The sequence below is a fragment of the Microtus ochrogaster genome, chromosome 18 (assembly GCF_000317375.1).
Source record: "Microtus ochrogaster isolate Prairie Vole_2 chromosome 18, MicOch1.0, whole genome shotgun sequence".
Taxonomy (NCBI): domain Eukaryota; kingdom Metazoa; phylum Chordata; class Mammalia; order Rodentia; family Cricetidae; genus Microtus; species Microtus ochrogaster.
The window spans coordinates 8,787,763-8,807,178 of record NC_022020.1 but is presented as its reverse complement, the minus strand read 5'-3'; the positions used below and the strand labels follow the sequence as shown (position 1 = coordinate 8,807,178).

At 37.3% G+C, this 19,416-nt stretch overlaps 1 protein-coding gene across 1 annotated transcript in view; it reads right to left on the bottom strand.

The window, feature by feature from the left end:
- Positions 1-19,416, bottom strand: part of Taf4b (TATA-box binding protein associated factor 4b) — a 117,863-nt gene that overhangs the window by 70,077 nt on the left and 28,370 nt on the right. The window contains exons 7-9 of the mRNA XM_026783653.1: positions 13,230-13,829; positions 6,701-6,818; positions 6,072-6,183 (exon numbers count right to left, since the gene is read on the bottom strand). Coding sequence (XP_026639454.1) covers positions 6,072-6,183; positions 6,701-6,818; positions 13,230-13,829 — 830 coding nt within the window. The remainder of the gene's footprint in view (positions 1-6,071; positions 6,184-6,700; positions 6,819-13,229; positions 13,830-19,416) is intronic.

The window sequence follows — 19,416 nt, the reverse complement described above, 5'->3', positions numbered from 1 at the left end:
TAGGATAATACCTGATCTAATAATTCATTTAAACAAAACCTTAGATGGTGACAAAGACTTAAATAGTCACAAGGAATTAACAGCTGAAGCTGAGAAAGAATTAACAGAAGGAACATGTGGATTTGGCTGATCCAAAGCTTAACTGCATTCTAGTCATACTGCCCTCCAGAATTTCCCCTACAAAAATTTTAATGCAGAAGGAAAATATTATCTTAGAATGGACAATAAACCATACCACATAAACTGAATAAAAAGTTAAAATCTTATGTGGAAAGGTCTCCGAATTAATCATAAAAGGAAAATGGAGAGTTTGTCAAATAGCAAGGATAGATCCAGCAGATAGTATAATGCTCTTACTAGTGATGAATAAAAAAATTATGAGACAATGAACCCTGGCAAAGAGTTTGTGCTAATTATTTAGGAGAGATTAACAGCAATTATTACAAAAGCGATGGAATTAACCAAATCAAGAGAACTACTTGGATCCTTCCCCGCATTGTATGTTACACACCAATAGCTGAAGCCCATACGCTCTATACAGATGCAAATAAATCAGGAAAGGCAGGTTATAAATCAGAAGATTTAAGTAAGGTGGAACAAAGCCCATATAATTGTGTCCAAAAGTAAGAATTATGTACTATTTTCATGGTACTAAGGGATTTTAAAGAACCTCTCACACATATAGTTACTGATTCACAATATGTAGAGTTGTTTTGCATATTAAAACCACTGAATTTATACCAGATGAGACAGAATTGACTTCAGTATATATTCAGGTTAAGGATATAATTGTGAATAAGAATTGTTCCATATACATAACATACATTCGATACCATAAGGGTCTGGCAGGTCCTCTAGCACAAGATAATACAGAAATTAATCAATTATTAATTGGAAATGTGCTGACGGTCTCAGAATTTCATAAAAACATCACGTCAATAGCAAAGGTTTAAAGAAAGAATTTTCTATTACACGGTAACAGCTACAAGGAGATTATAAGATGTCCTACTTTTTCTTTCTATATCATAACCAAATACTGCTACCTGCAGGGAGTAACCCAAAGGGTACTCAAATGAATTAAATCTAGCAGATGGATAATTCCACTAGAAATTTGGGAAAATAAAATATGCATACCACACCATTGATACCTATTCAAATTTTCAATGGGCAACTGCTCTGAGGTCAGAAAAGGATGATCCTGTAATCACATATTTATCAGAAGTTAAGGCCATCATGGGTATACCTGCACAAAAGACAGATGATGGTCCAACATATGTCTCTAAAAAAAGAAAACAGGTTTTTCTTTGCTTCTTATAATATAAAGCATATTATAGGTATACCAAAAAATCCTATAGGCTAGGCAGTTTTAGAAAGATCAAATAAAACTATAAAGGATATGTCAAACAAACAGAAAGGGATGGAAAATACCCCCAGAAATAGATTGTATAATGCTTTATTAACCTTAAATTGTCTTAATGCTAATGAGAAAGGAATAACATCAGCAGAGACATTGGATAATTAAAAAAAAAAAAACTTCTGAATTGAATCATTGCTAGTGTATTTCAAAGATGTGTTGACCTCACAATGGAAACCAGTAGATGTGTTACATTGGGGAAGGGGTTTTGCTTTGGTTTCCACAGGAGAAGAAAAGCTGTGGATACCATCAAAATTAATCAATATTCAGTTTGGAAAAGACAAACCTCTTGAGAAAGAGAAATAACAGCTCATCCACAGAGGTGACAATCATACAGGTGGTAAGGAAACCTCTTAAGGTTTGGGGTAGGGTTCTGTACTTGTCTTTGCAGGAAAATACCCATCTTTAAAAAAACTGAAAGACCTTGGATATCTGGAAACCTAAATAAGAAAAGGTAACTATCCAGAAAGGATCACCAAGCAAAGAAAAATCTGACTTAGGCAGACATATCATCTGCAGGGTAAAATTTATTTAACGTCTGTCTGTCTGTCTGTCTGTCTGTCTGTCTGTCTGTCTGTCTGTCGATCTATCTATCTACACACACATACACACACACTTAAAAATCAAAGCTGGCTTTAGAGTTGGACAATGGCTATCCTTCTCTAAACCCAAGCATGTTGTTAAAAGAAAATTCAGAGTTTCTGTCTCATATCAGGAGCCATATGGTATGGGACAGAAAGAAGAAAGAATTTAGGAAAAATTTTACTTTTCCCCATAAATATTTTTGTCTCAATCATATCTTTCGTTGAATATATGTCTATATGAATAATGTTTAAGTTTTCCACAGTAAACAATGAATTTTCCTGCAGTAATCTTCGAACTTTCCAGAAAGAAGATGGGGCGCCACAACAATTCCACCTGGTTAATATGATATCATAATGGTGATAGCACTGCTTTAAAATCAGTTTTGGGTAACAGTTGCACAAGATGATTCCAACTTGGTTAGCTGAAATGGTACACCTTCTTACAGCATTCTGGTTAGAACTTCTAAAAGAACTTCAGAAAACTCTACCAACTACTCAGAGACTATTTGCAAATATAATAGACAGTAATCTTTAAACTGAACCATCGTTTTAATTTTTATAGGATCCCACAGAAAGAACATCACTCGCATGAAAGCTGGAATTCTAGAAAACAAATCCCCTCTCCCAACAAAATTTGTTCTCAGGGTTACGGACATCAATTAGGGGATGAGTATAACTAGTATACAGTTAGGGGTTGGGGTGGAAATTATGTAGGCTCAGGGATCTCTTTTAAAAGGGGAGAGGGAATTAGAAGAGATAATAAGTCGATCAGTGTGAGCTTACTCACACTAACAATAGAGTAATAGTCGATCAGTGTGAGCTATTATTTATAGACAATTTACATTGGTAAAGATTCTTGTATATTGATACAAATTCAAATTATATTTGTTATATTGAATATGTTCCTATTTCTGTTTACAATATTTGTACAACTATGCATAGTCATTTTGTGATATTGTATGCATACAAGTTTACTGATACAATTTAAAAATATATTTATTTATCATATTGCACTATACATTTCTACCTCTGATCAAGAAACTTACATTGTTTACATTTTGAGGTCACTGATTTCATTTGCTGCACATTTGTTTAAAAATTGTCTAATATTCTAATATGAAGCCTTAATCTTTAAGCTATCTAGGTATTAAGGATTATAGGTCAATAGTCATCCATGTTTGTCATAGTTAGACTAATCAGGTTCTTTAGATACATAGAGACTGTATTTCACATAGATAAGTAATCTTCAACCAGTTCAAAGAGCTGTAGAATATGGTATTTAAATAACTTAGGGTTCTGTTGAAGTGAGACACAATCGCTCCTGGCAACACCAATCTATTCCCGAGAGAATGCTGGTCAAGGTCCACTTGGAGCTTCTTTTCTTCTTGTCAAAATATGAACTTTGGGCAAAGAATTGTCCCTGTCTTGACCACTGACAAAATGCACAATGTCCAGACTAGACAAGCATGATACAAGAAAAAAGACTGCCTGCCAATCCTTGCCAACACAGGATAAGATGGTCTTGAAAATTTTCCTACTTCTGAAAATGGTCTGTTAGTAACTCTAGGCCAAAGTTGATTGGCCCAATGTTGCAAATGAGACTTTGGGTGATTGCCCAGGTTGTCTCTGTCACTTATCACACATTTTGGAAATTGCCTGTTTGCACTTCCTATTTATTCAAGTAATATTACTTCCCTTCTCAGGTCTTCCATGGGTTGAAGACTAGATGGTAGCTACTTTCCTCTCATCACTTAGTCAAGCCATTTCTAATAAAAGACTTAGATTCCTTAGGATAGGACAAGTAGTGAAACATTTAGCATGTTTCTTGCTTAATATTGTTTATTCTGGTTGTAATTCTAATTTTTATACTTAATATTTGTTCTTATTGTATATAGTTTTGTATTAGGCGTAGAATGCTCTTATTTAGACAAAACTGTAAGGTACTGTGGGAACTCCTTCAGCCAATAGCCTTTAAGATACTGGCATAGGCCATATGTACTATATAAACAGATGTAGAAACATGTGGCAGCCTCTTTGTTTCTGGATTTGGTTCCTGTTCTTTGCTCTCCACTTCTGGATAAGACTGTTGATCTGTGAGTTTACCCCTAAATAAAGAACACTTTATTATACTCAATTATGAGCTAGTTTGGGACTACTTTATTGTGATCGTCTGACAGCCATCTCAAATACTTGCACTACTAATCAGGAAGCAGAATATAAACATGAGAAAAATAAAGCAAAACTTCAATGGTCAGTATTTGAGGGAATTTGGCAGTTTTAAATGTTTAGATAAAGAAAAACTGAAATTTAATGAACTAAATCTCCAACTTTGGAGGCTAGAAATAGGGAGCACCTTAACCATCAATCTAACTTCCAATGTTAAGAATCAGATCAGTGGTAGTCTTGGGTCCATAATGTGAGGACTGGCTGATGAAAAAAACAAGCACAAAAAAAACCTTGTGGGATATTGAAAATATTCGTTTTATCTTGATTATGGTACCTGGCACATGGGTTTATCCTTTTGTCAATACTTACTGAACTGAAAAACACTATTCCATAAATATCCCGTAGTCTTTCAAGATTTCCTCCCAAGACAATACTGAACAATAGCTACAGTCTCTGTGTAGCCTGAGTATCCAAACTGCAAATTATTTCTAAATGAAAAATGGAAAGAAAGCTCAGGATAAAGCCACTGATCTATGATGCCTAGTATTTGCCCAACATGCCACGGGCACCTGCCTCAAGCCTTGTGGTAAACAGGAAGGGCCCCAGAAAAGAGAAAGTAGAGGTAGCAATGGCCATAGGAACAAAGTACACTATCAAAGAATGGCTAATATACCCCACGTCAGAAAATAATTGGAAAGAGTTACTTGACAAGCACCCATTCTGAAGATTAAATTATAAACTCAAAGTACCACAAGAAAAAAGAGAAATAACTACAACAAAAAAGACAAAGATGTCAAAAAACATCTAGCTCCTGAAAAGATGAGCATCTAAGGACTTTAGAATTGAACAAGAAGTCCTAGAACCAATACCTACGTATATGGTGGGTTTTTTTCTATAAATAGACATTTACAATAAAGTTTAATCTGTAAATTAGGTGCAGTAAGGCTAATTAGAATTAAAACAATATACTTTAACAAGAGTATAATGAGGTTCTTCTCAGTCCTCAAAATAACCAGGACTCACCCTTTGTATGATGACATGAATAGAAAATAAAATGCCTACATAAGGAGATGAAGCAAAGTGAGTGACACAGGCATTGTGACAGTCGAACCTAAACTACCTGAACACATGCACTGACTCATTTGATAATTGTGGTGGCCACCAACTGACCAAGCAGTGGGCAGCATGTTACTTCTGGACACATTGAACAAGGAATGATTCACCTGCTGAACATGATGACAACGTGTTTGTCATGCCATTCAAATTGACATATTTAAACATATGGATTATTTCCAGAATTTTACACTTAATATTTTCATAACATTCCTAATTGCCATTACCTGACACTACAGAAACAAAATTGGAAATAAAAGAATAGTAATAATATTCTAATGTATAAAGTTCAAGAATAAACAAAAATGATCTGTAGTGCAGTGGCAAGTCTAAGAATAGGACCTGGCAGAAGCGTGGGACTGAGCTAAATGACCTGAAGAAGACAGGAAGGTGATAGCGGACATGCTTAGTGCCTGGGTCTAGACTACTACTACGCAGGCTTTTCCAATCCACTGAAAAAAAGCACACAAGATTTGTGTCTGATATTTGTAAATTATAGTCAGTTTTTAAATTATTTATAAAGTACGTGGTTATACTGCCTGCATTTATGTCTGTACACTATAAAAATGCCTGGTGCCAGGGAGGCTAGAAGAGGCCACTGGATTCACTGAAACTGAACTCACAGAAGGTTATGAATTGCCATGTGGGTGTTAGGAATCAAACTAAGGCTATTTCTTTCAGTATTTATAAACAACATTCGTACCTGTTTATTTATAATTATTCTTTAACATCTTTTTCCCCTAAAACTTTATTTCTACACATCAGATCAAGTTTTAACTACTGATTTTCTTTACCTGAAGCGTGTTGCTCCATTCTCCTTTATTTTATTGTTATGAATAGAAGATGTATGAGCTTGAAGCGAGAGAAGTTTATTTCCAGGCAGAGTAATTTGTTTTATGATGGAAGCTGTAAAAACAAAACAAGAAAGAAAACAGAATTAAAACAAAAAAAAAAAGCAATCATGTCACATTAGGAAAATTCAGGACAGCTTTTAATACATATAAAATAATCAAAGATTATCTTAAGCTACCACAGAATTATGTTTAAATTATAAAAGGAAAGTGAATGAAACCCCTGAATAAGAAATCATCTTATAAAGACCTCTAGATTATGTTTTCATGTAGTCTCAAATTGTCTTTAGAATTAGAATCATTATAAAAACATCATACACAAAAAGTGACAGAAAAATGTTGATATTCATTGTGATATTATTAATACACATTTACTACTAGAATGGTTAATCTTATAATACAATACCATAAGCAGTTGTTTGTTTTAAAACAATATATACCCCTAAAGAGTGCCTCTGTAAATGTAATAACTATCTTTCAGTCTTCCCTTGATACAACAGGTGCAAGTCCTGTCATATTCCAGATTCACTGTGATGAAGCTGGAATGCCAGCACTACATGGAGGAAACTTACTAGTAGGCACTATAGTATTTGCTAGCATCTTCGGTCCACATTTCTGAGTGGTCAATGGTGATGAATGGGAAATGGCGGTCACTTGATCTGCATTGCCTCCTGAAGGCTGTTGAACTACCTGAAACAATAAGAGTTCATTATAGCCACTCAAAAAAGCACGCTTTAGCCATGAACAAGAGTTTCCACAGTTTTTCTCTATCTAACACAGTAAGAAAGCCTACTTAAAATTCATCTTCAGGATGGTCTCTGAGACATGGGGATCCTCATGCCTCAGTTTCTTTTTTTTTTTTTTTTTGGTTTTTTTTTCGAAAGGGTTTCTCTGTGGTTTTGGAGCCTGTCCTGGAACTAGCTCTTGTAGACCAGGCTGGTCTCGAACTCACAGAGATCCGCCTGCCTCTGCCTCCCAAGTGCTGGGATTAAAGGCGTGCGCCACCACCGCCCGGCTCTTGCCTCAGTTTCTTGAATGCTACCTGGGATTTGGGTATCTATCACCATACCCAGTTTAATTTGTATGAAGCAAAATTATCTCGTTCAAAACTGAAAAACATTATCACATATATTAAAATCATTTTCTACAGCAGAATTCAAATTTAAGAAATAAATCATATAGATAATACTTTTCTAAATTTACCATGGAAAATTTCAAACACATGCAAAATATAGAGAACAAAAATGAAACCATTTACACCACTAGCCAGATTAAATAATGATTAATTCTTACATAATCACATTTCACTTATACCTGTTACCCCACTTCCCAATTTTAAAGCAAATAAAGAAAATTTTGTTTGTTTGTTCGTATTTTCCAGACATGTTTTCTCTGTGCAGTTTTGGCTGTCCTGGAGCTTGTGCTGTAGATCAGGCTGGCTTCAAACTCACAGAGTTTGAAGTTCCTCTGCTTGCCTCTGCTTCCCAAGTGCTGAGATTAAAGGCGTGCGCTACCACCACCTGGCTTAAGAAATATCTTTTTTTATCCATAATATTCCAAAGTATATCTATAAAAGACAAGAATGTTTATGTACTATTTTTTAAAAAGTATCATCCTAACTACATTGGTTCATTATGAAAATGCTACTGATTAATAAAAAGGTTAGAGCTTGTCTAAAAGTAAAAAAAAAAAAAGTATCATCCTAAACCTTTCAGAAAGTACTGTTCTCTCAAATAATAGTTACAGAAATACAGTAATGATTGGGGATAAAGAGAAACTAAAGTACTAACAAGATTATTATTTTTAGCTTTAGCTTCAGAGAAAAGACAGAAAAGCAGAATGTCATATTTTCACTTCAAAGAAGAAAAAGTCATCATGTATTTGGGCCAGCTACTGATAGTGAAATAATTATAAGTTCTTATATTTATATGAAGTGTGATGGTCTGCCCAAGAGAAATGATTCTAAGTAAAAATTTATAAAAACAATTTATTCTATACTATAATTATCTGTAATAAAAATGTACAAATCAAGTTTGTACAACTAAAAAAAATGTAGCAAGCAAAGCACTGCAAGTACGTATCTTGAATCTCAGTACTCAGGAGGCAGAGGGATCTCTATGAGTTCCTAGTCTACACAGCAAGTTCCAGGCTTACCAGGGATACATAATATGACCTGTCTCATAAAAGAAAAAAAAAGTAACAAGAAACACACAGCATTCCATAGATTATAGACATAGGAATAATTCAATTGCTATCACTGTTTGTTAGAAGAGGTCTCTTAGCAATGGAGATGTAAGTTGGAATAATTCATTTGCCATCATTATTTGATAAAAGTTGTGTTATATGTTTGAGAGAGTCTTAAAACTAAGTAGTTTAGGTGGGCTTTAAATGTGTGATGCTTCTACCTCACCCTCCTGAGTAACTAGGATCACAGACTCAATGCCCTGGTGTCCTGTGCCCTGCCCATGATAAAGGTGACAGCCTTCAGCAGCAACAGCATCATTGTGGCCTGGATCCTATGTGGTTGAGAGCACCATCCAGATGCAGTGCAAGGTGTTATGACTCACTACTGGTGCTGCCGCAGGAGTGTTAGGACTCACTACTGGTACTGCCCCCAGGAGTGTCATCACTCTCCTCATTGTCCTACTTGGCCTGCTGATGTACTTTGCTGAAGCTCTACTGACCAGAGAACCTTAGGGCCCTGAGCTGAGCCATCAAGAAATGATGCCTAAGAGTTTTGGGTTGTTTTGTCTGTGTGTTTGTGGTATGTGTGTTTCTTTACCCTCAACAAAAGCCTTTCTTTCTTTTTTTAAAAAAATATTTATTTATTTACTATGTATACAATAGTCTGTCTACATGTATGCCTTTAGGCCAGAAGAGGGCTCCAGACCTCAGTACAGATGGTTGTGAGCCACCATGTATGTGGTTGCTGGGAATTGAACTCAGGACCTTTGGAAGAGCAGGCAATGCTCTTAACCACTGAGCCATCTCTCCAGCCCAACAAAAGCCTTTCTTAAACTGCTGATTCTGTTTGTTCTTGCTTATGGTGAGTTTTCTCTACTGCTACCTGCTTCACTGGAGAGTGTTCCTGCACTTCAAATCCTTACCAGCCAAAGGAAATAAACCAGATCAAAACTCACATGGTTGTTTCTATACAAAACAGCTAAGGATAAAAATAAAAGGTTAGTATTTACTTTGAGTGTGTAACTACTATAGGAAAAATGATGGAGAGCCGGTAAAATTAGCCTTTACAAGAACTGAATTCTTACAAAAACTCCCAGACTACCAAGAAGGCTCACATTTCAAATATTTGAGTACAAAATAAAAAGCTTACAACTAAAAGAAACTGAGCAATTTTAGTTCATACAACCCCTCTATAACATTAAACCCTGAATATAACATACAACAGTTAACAAGAAAAAAAGGGTAACATGTGAAGAAAAGAGAGCATGCACCACTCTTTAAAGTGGTGGTGGGTAAAATGTATTTCATAAAATATGAATTGAAACCATGTAATGGTAGTTTGGAAGAATTCTTACAACTTGTGTGGAGATCTTATGCAAAAGCCTAAAGATATAAAACTCTCCAGAATTATTCTAATGAAAGGTAAATAATAAGAAAATCTTAAGCTCATGATCAATATTAAAAGAATTATCATAGTATGAATATAGATATAGTTGTTGGTTGGCTGACTGTGAAACAAAGAGTAGTAAGATTTGGCTATTCTGGCAAAAAGAAGCTGAAGGAGATAAAGCTTTGGTTAGCAGTATTGGATGTCTCATCAATGGCTACGTTTACATATCAGGAGACCAAAAATATATCTTCTGATGTCAAAGATGCTACTTATATTAATTTTATTAAAGAATAGTGATATTGGCATGAGGCTCATCTCAGAAAGGGCCTACTATAAACAGATGATGTCTTCCTTAAAGTCAGACTGGAAAATAGATTAGCAGGTCTGAGAGCCAGCCTCTGCAGATTAGGGGAGAAAGGAAGCAGGGCTGTGCTGGAAAGCAGTAGCAATAAAGTATGATGGAGAAAAGGGCTGAACAGAGTGTCAGGGTCCAGAACTGATGGAGGAAGGTCATTGGTTAAGTAATAAATAAACTGCTTGGCCCTCATAGGTTAAAACATAGGTGGGTGGGCCGGGCGATGGTGGCGCACGCCTTTAATCCCAGCACTCGGGAGGCAGAGGCAGGCGGATCTCTGTGAGTTTGAGACCAGCCTGGTCTACAGAGCTAGATCCAGGACAGGCTCCAAAGCCACAGAGAAACCCTGTCTCGAAAAACCAAAATAAAATAAAATAAAATAAAGAAAGAAAACATAGGTGGGTGGAGTAAACAGAACAAAATGCTGGGAGGAAGAGGAAGTGAGCTCAGAGACGCCATGCTTCCCCTCTCTGCTCTCTGAGGCAGATGCAATGAACTCCGACCCAGCATGGACGTAGGCTAGAATCTTTCCGGTGAGACTGATGCTACACAGATTATTAGAGATGGGTTGATTGGGATATGAGAATTAGCCTGTAAGGGCTAGAGTTAATGGGCCAAGCAGTGTTTAAAAGAATACAGTGTCCGTGTAATTATTTCGGGGCATAAGCTAGCAGGCGGCCGGGGTGCTGGGGACACAGCCCCGCCACTCCTAACACTACACAGAACATAAACTAGTACTTTTGCAAATGTAGCAGTGACCAAAGAGCCAACCAAGAGTTCAGAGCACATGCCCAACCTAGAACCCGGTATAGTATTAGGAATACAAGTATACAGTCTTCTTCAACTACTCTGCTTTTGTGTTTTTTAAGTTTCATGGTGCAATTTACAAACTTGTGATTGGACTTGCGAGAAATCTTACTCTTTCAAAGCCAAGTCTTCTCAAACCATTGTTCCAGAACCCATTAGGTAATTAGCCTCTATTTTCCTCTTGATGTAAGATAACTAATAAGAGACTGATCTAGTCTTTCTCAGATTTTTAATGAAGTAAGACATTGTAAAGAATAAACTTTGTCTCATACTTTGTTAAATTGTGTCTGTGTAGTTTTAATGATGCTAGAATTGTATTCACTTTAAAGTAGTGCCTGAAAAGACACATCCTGAATTAATTAACAAAGTTACAGTTCACCAAAAAATTATTAAAGAAAGTATCCTGACATTAATCAGGGCATTCAAGAGCATATTCTTTATAATATGCATCTTCTTTATAGTGAATAGAGCTTGACCACAGATATGATCCAATGTGGAGATTTTCATTTTTAAATAACTTTGTGTGGTTAACTATAAAGAAATGTTTGCTCGCTTCTTTTTAGCTCTATTTCCTAAGCATTTTCTTCCTCACCTAAACATAAGATTATGGTTTATAATAGACCTAATGATATTTTTAAATTACTTTCAACTTTAAATTCCTTAGCATTTTTTTTAAATATTAAAGGCAAAATAAGAATCACACCTAACAACACAAGCCTATGATACTAGTTACTTGGTAATATGAGGTCAGCAGGTGGGTTGCAAGTTCAAGGTTAGCGTGGGCAATGCGACTCTAGGTTGGTTTTAGTTTCTGTATTTCTGACAGGGTTTCTCTGCTGTCCTGGAACTTGCTTTGTAGACCAGGCTGGTCTCAAACTCACAGAGATCCACCTGCCACTGTTCCCCAAGTGCTGAAATTAAAGGAATGTGCCATGCCCTGCTAGAGACTTTTTGTTTTGTTTTTCGAGACCAGGTTTCTTGGTCTAACAGTCTTGGTGTCCTGGAATTCACTGAGATCCACCTGACTCTGCCTCCCAAGTCCTGGGATTGAAGGCCACAACTGTCCAGCTAAGACCCTGTTTTAGAAGAAAAAGAAAAAGGGTGGTGGAAGGATGAGTTAAATGAACAGTGCTCCCAGTACCCACAAAGCTGGGATAGTGGAGCAAGCCTAGAAATCCAATACTGAAGGCAGAAACAGGAGGATTCGACTGTGAAGAGAATGGAGAGACAACTCTCCAGAGGACACAATTTAATTTCCAGCATCCACACTGGTAGGCTCACAACTGTTTGTAATTACAGCTCTCCCAGTTTCTGACAGGTGTGATATATTCACTCAGACACTCATATGCAGAAATAAATATAAAGTGGACAGAAATCCAGAAGAAATCTAATTTCAATCTCTGGTTTCTATACACCTGTAGATACACACACATACACACACACACACACATGGGGGGGGGAGTAGAGGAGGAGAGAGAGAGGGAGGGAGGGAGGGAGGGAACACTACAAAAGACTAAAGTTACAGCTCAATGATAGAACATTTGCCCAGAATGAACGAGGCCCTAGCTTCAATCTTCAGTACTAAAATAATGTCATCATAATAACCACCTATGTAATAGCTCCCAAAAATATTTAGACTTAATGTAATATTGAAGCAATAATAAAAAACAAAGAGTCTTCTATCAAATATTTATCCTAAGCACTTAAATCATTACAATGTAATCCCAACACTTAGGAATCAAAGGGAAGAGGATCTGTGAGTCTCGGCATGCAGCAAGCTAGCAAAACACACACACACACACACACACACACACACACACTCACACAAGAAACAAAGGAAATAAATGTTAAAAACAATTTTTAAAAGTGATTAATATTGGGACAACTAATAAATTTTATATCAATGTCCCATGTGTGACAATAGGTTTGGCTATGTAAATTTAAAAACATCCTTTTCATTAGGAGATACACAGTCACACAGGTGGGCACAATCATGTATTTCCTAGATTGCAAATTTAAAATCAACTTGGAAATAAGTTAAACAAACAAACAAACAAACAAAAAAGTTCAGCGATATAGCCAATGGGAGAATGTTTGTGTAGAATGCTTACGGCATTTTAGCACACCGTCTATCACTGTAAAAGAAGGGAAGAAAGGCGGGAAGGGAGTGGAAAGAGAAGGGACAAATGTACATAAAATTTTAAAGTACACAGTCACACTTCCAGATACCTCTCAGATGTTCAGTAAACACTATGAGTGAGAAATTGACCAAGCAAGGCAAAAAAAAACCTTAACTAGTCACATTTGGAAAGTATAAGAAGTCTTGCCATTCAGGTAGCTGAGGAAGAAATGAACTGTTACTCACTAGTTGCTTAACTTTGACCGCCTGTGGAATGCCAGCTGACTGTGGAAGGAGGGGTCCTGGCTGTGCAAGTTTCATCTGGACTGGAGGGCCAATGACAGGTTTTTCAGGTTTGGGCCCAGCAGAGGTGATGGCAGGCTTTACAGAAGGAAGACAAAGAGGTGCAGCCGAAGTTTCTCCAAAAGTTACTGCTGGAAGGGCCAGTGTAACTGCTGTCCCAGACACAACTGGCTTCTCAGGCTGAAGGGAGGAGACTGCTGTCCCTGGATTTGGTACCGACGTTGTAAGTGGTTTTGAAGTCTGCAGCAACACAGTCGCAGGTGTTGTACCCCCTGTTACAGCAGCTGGGGCCACAGGATGTAGTGTCACAACCCCAGTGTTTGTTCCTCTTGGACCAGAAAGAGGATTCAGAGTCTGAACAGACAAAGTTCTGGGCACTGCTGCTCCAGAGCCAAGGACGGGGGAAACAGTACTTGTCACCACAGAAGTTGTTGCTGTCCTGGTACAGGAGGGAACAACCACCTCCCCAGAGAGTTCCTGAACACAGTTCTCAATGAAGCTCTGGGAGTTAGGGAGAAGTTGTCTTAAGGCAACCACACTCTTCTAGACACAGTAGAGGAAAGAAGATAAAAGTTAACAAAATAAGCTTAAAGTAAACCAAAATTTGTATTTAACAACATACGGTTAAGTAATATCAAGTATTTCATATAAGAAAACTGGTATTTTTGTTTTCCTATCAGTACATGGATTTAGAGGCCAAACTGCTTTCTCAGTGAGAAAATATTACTTTAAATGTGAAAATATTACATTTCTTTTGGATACGTCAATGATCAACTTGTTAAAACTCATCTCTCTACTCATCTAAGTTCATCAGTAAACTATTGATTTATTATCTGTAAGATTATTTATAGCCCAGAGGACCTAGGTCATTTCGTTAAATAGCTTTTAACATTGGATGTACATTGGTTTACATCCAATGCAAAGCCTTTACACCAAAGGAAAACTAACAGAGTGAAAAAGGATTTAATATGTTTCAACTAGAAATTTAAAAGGAAGTTCCAAGAAAAACCTAGCTGGAAACAAATGCTAAAATAATGAGAGTTAAAGAGATAATTAATTATTTCTAATCATGACAAAGATTAAACTGAAGTACCAAATCTATCCTTTCTCTGTAGCATTTAATCCCCAAGCACTCTCAGTGATGCCAGGAGATATCAAGTGGTTTTTGTTTCATTTTGTTTTTTTGTTGTTGTTGTTGTTTTTTAAAAAGAAGATTCATAGGTCCTTAAAAAGCAGACACAGCTCGGCGTAGTGGCACACACCTTTAATCCCAGCACTCATCTGAGTTCAAGGTCAGCCTGGTCAAGGGAGTGAGTGACAGCCAGGGCTAAGCAAAGAAACCTGTCTTAAACAAAACAAAACCAGAGGGAAGGAGGAAGAGTGGGCAGGTGGGAGGGAAAGGAAGGAAGGAAAACAAAAGCTAGTGACTTTAGCTAGGATACTAGAGTTTAACACCTTAGATTCAATTACCAATACTACAAAAAGAAAAACATTCTATGAGGGGACGGGAATATATGATACAAAAGGAGGTAATTCTAGGGGTAGAAAGGTTTAAGTGAGGAGGAGAACAAAGAGAGAAGCCAGAAAGGGGAAGAGAGTCAAACTAAAACTAATTATGGGTGCAGGGGATAAAAATCCAATGCTTGGTAAGCTATCAGAAAAACAGTATGAGTTAGAATGGAGGTACCCTGTGTGGTAGGTAGCTGTTTGCAAAAGCCGTTAAATGGCAGGGGACTACTGCTTCAAGGTGTTGATCAGAGTCCCAAGGCCCCCAAACAATATAGGCAATACCACTGCTGTTGATTGCTCACTAGACTGGTTTTTTTGTTGTTGTTGTTTTTTGGTTTTTTTTTTTTTTTTTTTTTTTTTTTGGTTTTTCGAGAAGGCGTTTCTCTGTAGCTTTGGAGCCTCTCCTGGAACTAGCTCTTGTAGACCACGCTGGTCTCAAACTTACAGAGATCTGCCTGACCTTCCAAGTGCTGGGATTAAAGGCGCGTGCCACCACGGCCCGGCTAGACCTAACCTTGCTGAAGTGGACATATGCGAGGGTCACAAAACAAAAAAGCAAGTTGAAACTGGGCTCCTCTGTACTGATATCCTTCCATAGTCCTCAGGTGTGCCATTAGGCTGCTCCAGGGAAGTTATCAAAAGTTTTATTCAGCTGTAGATTCTGCATGCACCAAGCCAGGCAGGATACAGTCACTAGTGCAACAGTGGCAACCCCACCACTGCTTTGAGGAGATCAACTGCTTTCTGATTAGATAGATCTGAGATCTTGCTACTGCAAACCTGTTCAAAATCCTCTGGCTGAGATTTTAAGCCCTAGTAATGTTATTGCTGTTCTTTTGTTAAATGAGCACTATACATCAACAAAATTGCTTCCAAAATAATGTTTGTGTCCCTATATTAGTGCTGCTGTTAACTCTGAATCAGTGAAGCTTATTTTTGCAGCAGTCAGTAGTCTATAAAGACTAACAATTGGTCAAAGTGCTAAAGATAAGGAGCCGCTGAATGGCCAGTTATAACAGATGTTTCTATCAACCCCTTCAAGTCTCAGGGATTATCACAGAAGTGGGGTAATAATGTTATAGCACCAGAGGGAGGGGAGTCTATGTGGAACACAGATTCCAGGTGTGATTGCCTTCACAAGATCTGCATAAAAGAGGGGAAAATGGGAAAGTAGAAAGGAAGGGAGGATAGAGTGAAGAAGGGGTAATAAAAACCTTTCAACTGGTTAGTAAAGGTTGGGTTTTTTTTGTTTTATTTTTAATTTATTTATTTATTAAAGATTTCTGCCTCCTTCCAGCCACCGCCTCCCATTTCCCTCCCCTTCCCCTGATCAAGTCCCCCTCCCTCATCGGCTCAAAGAGCAATCAGGGTTCCCTGACCTGTGGGAAGTCCAAGGACCACCCACCTCCATCCAGGTCTAGTAAGGTGAGCATCCAAACTGCCTAGGCTCCCACAAAGCCAGTATGTGCAGTAGGATCAAAAACCCATTGCCATTGTTCTTGAGTTCTCAGTAGTCCTCATTGTCCGCTATGTTCATAGCAGCATTGTTAGTAAAGGTTGTTACAGAGACCCCTAAAGCAATACAGGCTATTTCCATTTGGTAAGATCGTACTGTGGAAGACACACTTTGGCCATAGAACATGGAGAAACCAAGCTGGTACTGACCAGGAAGGTACCTCACTACTGGCTAGCTTCCACAGTACTGGAAGGTACTATGTGTTCTGCTGGGGGTAAGTCATCAACAGTCTTAGCTAGAGAACCCTGTGAGTTTCAGTAGCTTGGCAAAAATAAAACTCATGGGTACAACACAGACAAGGATATTATGGGGATAACACATGCCTGGTACTTACTGTAAACCTGACCAGGAACCAATACTTGGGAGAGCTCATATTCCCCAGGGGTGATCCTACTACTATTATTTTGCTAAATGAACATAGTATCAAACTGCTCTCTAGATTTTTATCTCTAAACTACAGATTAGGACAGTGCTCAGATCTCATCAGAAGAGTTTCTTTGTGCACTGGGGGACAGTAAGTACAGAAACTCAAAACTGCTCAAATATGTGAAGTACTCAATCACAAATGAAACATCTATATAGAATCTCAGAGAATGAGCAGAAAGAATAAGGATCAGGTCAAGAGGTCTGCACTGAAATAGAGTCTTCTGGACATGACAGGACCACTTCACTTAAAAGTGCATAGCAGCTCTGGCTACCCACAAAAGACCTGACAAAGTCATAAAATGGGGAAGAGTCCACAAGCCCCACACCTAACCAGGGAATTATTGACAAATGATGGTTTCTAGGGGAGGAAAAGTCAGTTTTTCTTAGGAGTGTAGCCCCAGTTCGTAGGCCTCAAAACAGACAATGTCCTATACCCATGAGCATATGGTTGGAACAAACTGAACTTGCTGGGTTTTATAAAAGAAGAAAAAATGAACATAAATTTGGGAGGATTAGGAAATAGGGACTACTAAATAAACATAGTATCAAACTATGAATGAAAGGGACATGGTGAATATGACCAAAATATACAGTATGCATTTATGAAATTCTCAAAACACAAAAACTATTTTAAGAAAATGATCTACACAAAATTTGTCCTTTCAACATTCTGTAGTGAGGAGGGAAAGCACAGGTCTTGAAAACGGACAAGAGAAGATAATGGTGGCTACATATAGCCAAAATGCTTATGTGTTTTAAAATTATCATAATAAAACCCATTACTACATATAACTATTCTATGCTAATAAAAACATTTTTGAAAAAGAAAAAGTTGAACAGATGACTCAAAAGTTAAGAATTCTTGCTTCTTTTCCAGAGGATCCCAGTTCTCAGCAACAACTGGAAATCTAACAATCACCTGTAACTCCAGCTCTAGGATATGTGAAGTCTTCTTCTGACCTCTGAAGGTAACACACACACACACACACACACACACACACACACACACACACACCATATACTCAAATACACACATACACATAAATAAAAAGAAAATAAACCTTTGCAAAAATAGAAAGGGTTACATCAATTGCTCAGTGGTTAGAAGCATTTTCTGTTCTTGTAGACAACCCAGGTTTGATTGTCAGCACCCACATGGCAACTCAACCATCCATAACTCCAGTTACAGGGGATCTAACACCTTCTGACCTCTTGATACACAAGACACACACATTGTGCAGCTACATGCAGATAAAACACTCATAAAATAAAAATAAATAAATCCAGGGGGGAGAATGGCAATTTAAATGGTTTTTGTTCTAAAACAGAAATTACTACCTGGTGTCTATTCTCAAAGGTCATATGACAATCAAATGCAAACAATGCACATTATGTCATCTGATATAGTTTGGACAGTTCTTTTCAGTGTCTCTCAGAGGTTGTGTGTTACAGGACTAGCCTGGCACCATGGAAAGGTACTAGCAGAAACTTTTAAGAGATAGGGCCCAATGTGAGACCTCATCTTAAGGCCACTGGAGCATGCCACTTAACAGGGTTGTAGGACTCCTTCACTTTTATTTCCAGACCATGTGATGAACAGTTTGATTCTATCACATGCTGTTGTCATGAGGTGTTGTCACCTGGCTAACACCATAGACAATCACAAATCAGAGACTAAAAATATATGAGCCAAAATATGCCTTTCTCTTACAAGGTTTATCACTTCAACATTATGGCAACTGAAAGCTGACTGACATCATCTGTTACACAGCAGATGGTAAGTAAAGTCACCAATTTTCCTCCTTCTCCCCCACAGTACATGAACAGGAGCAAAGCATTAATGGACAAAGGAAAACACCACTGCTATGAATGGCACCTACAACTAAAAAACATTAGAAATAAAGGGGCTTTGGAGGTAACGACTCTACTCCCTCTGTAAGTAGTAGGTGAGGGCATCCAGACAACATCCATGGGTGATTTTACAAACAGAACTTTACATTCTAGACAAATATGCCTGATCCTAGCTATGGCTCTAGATGGACCAAATATTTCATTTTATTTAAATATAAGACTAGATACCGTGCTAATCTTTCAACTTTTCTTACCCTAGAACCAAGTCTCTAACTGACACTTTCTCAGTTTCTTTGGTACTTCCTATAATTTGTAGCCACCTAATCAATTTGGACATTTACTCAGAAACAGTTCCCATTGTTTAAATATCCTTATGAAATTGGGGTGTTCCCACCTTCTTCCCACTCATTCTTTACAAAGCAGAACAAGTCTTCCCTGTGAACTGTCTTTCATCTCTCCTGGATCATTACCCTAACAGTCTCAAAAGACAACTCCTCATTCTATTACTTCAAACTTTTAATTCACTAAAGTCTTTAATGACTTTATAATTTTAATTTAATTCCTCTTTAGCTTCTGAAATCTAAATGAATTTTATTTTACTCTGCCAAAATAAGATTTTGTTATCAAAGATACAATTTTTCATCGAAATTTTATTTACTTCAATAACTCAGAAGAGGAAAGTCAACATTATAAATTATTGAAATTATAATCACACTTAATTTGGCACTAGTAAATTAGCTAAATTATAACCACATTAAATTTGGCTATAATAAACCATGTTTGCTTTATTATTTTAACATGGATCACCAAGATCTCATTCTCATTCTC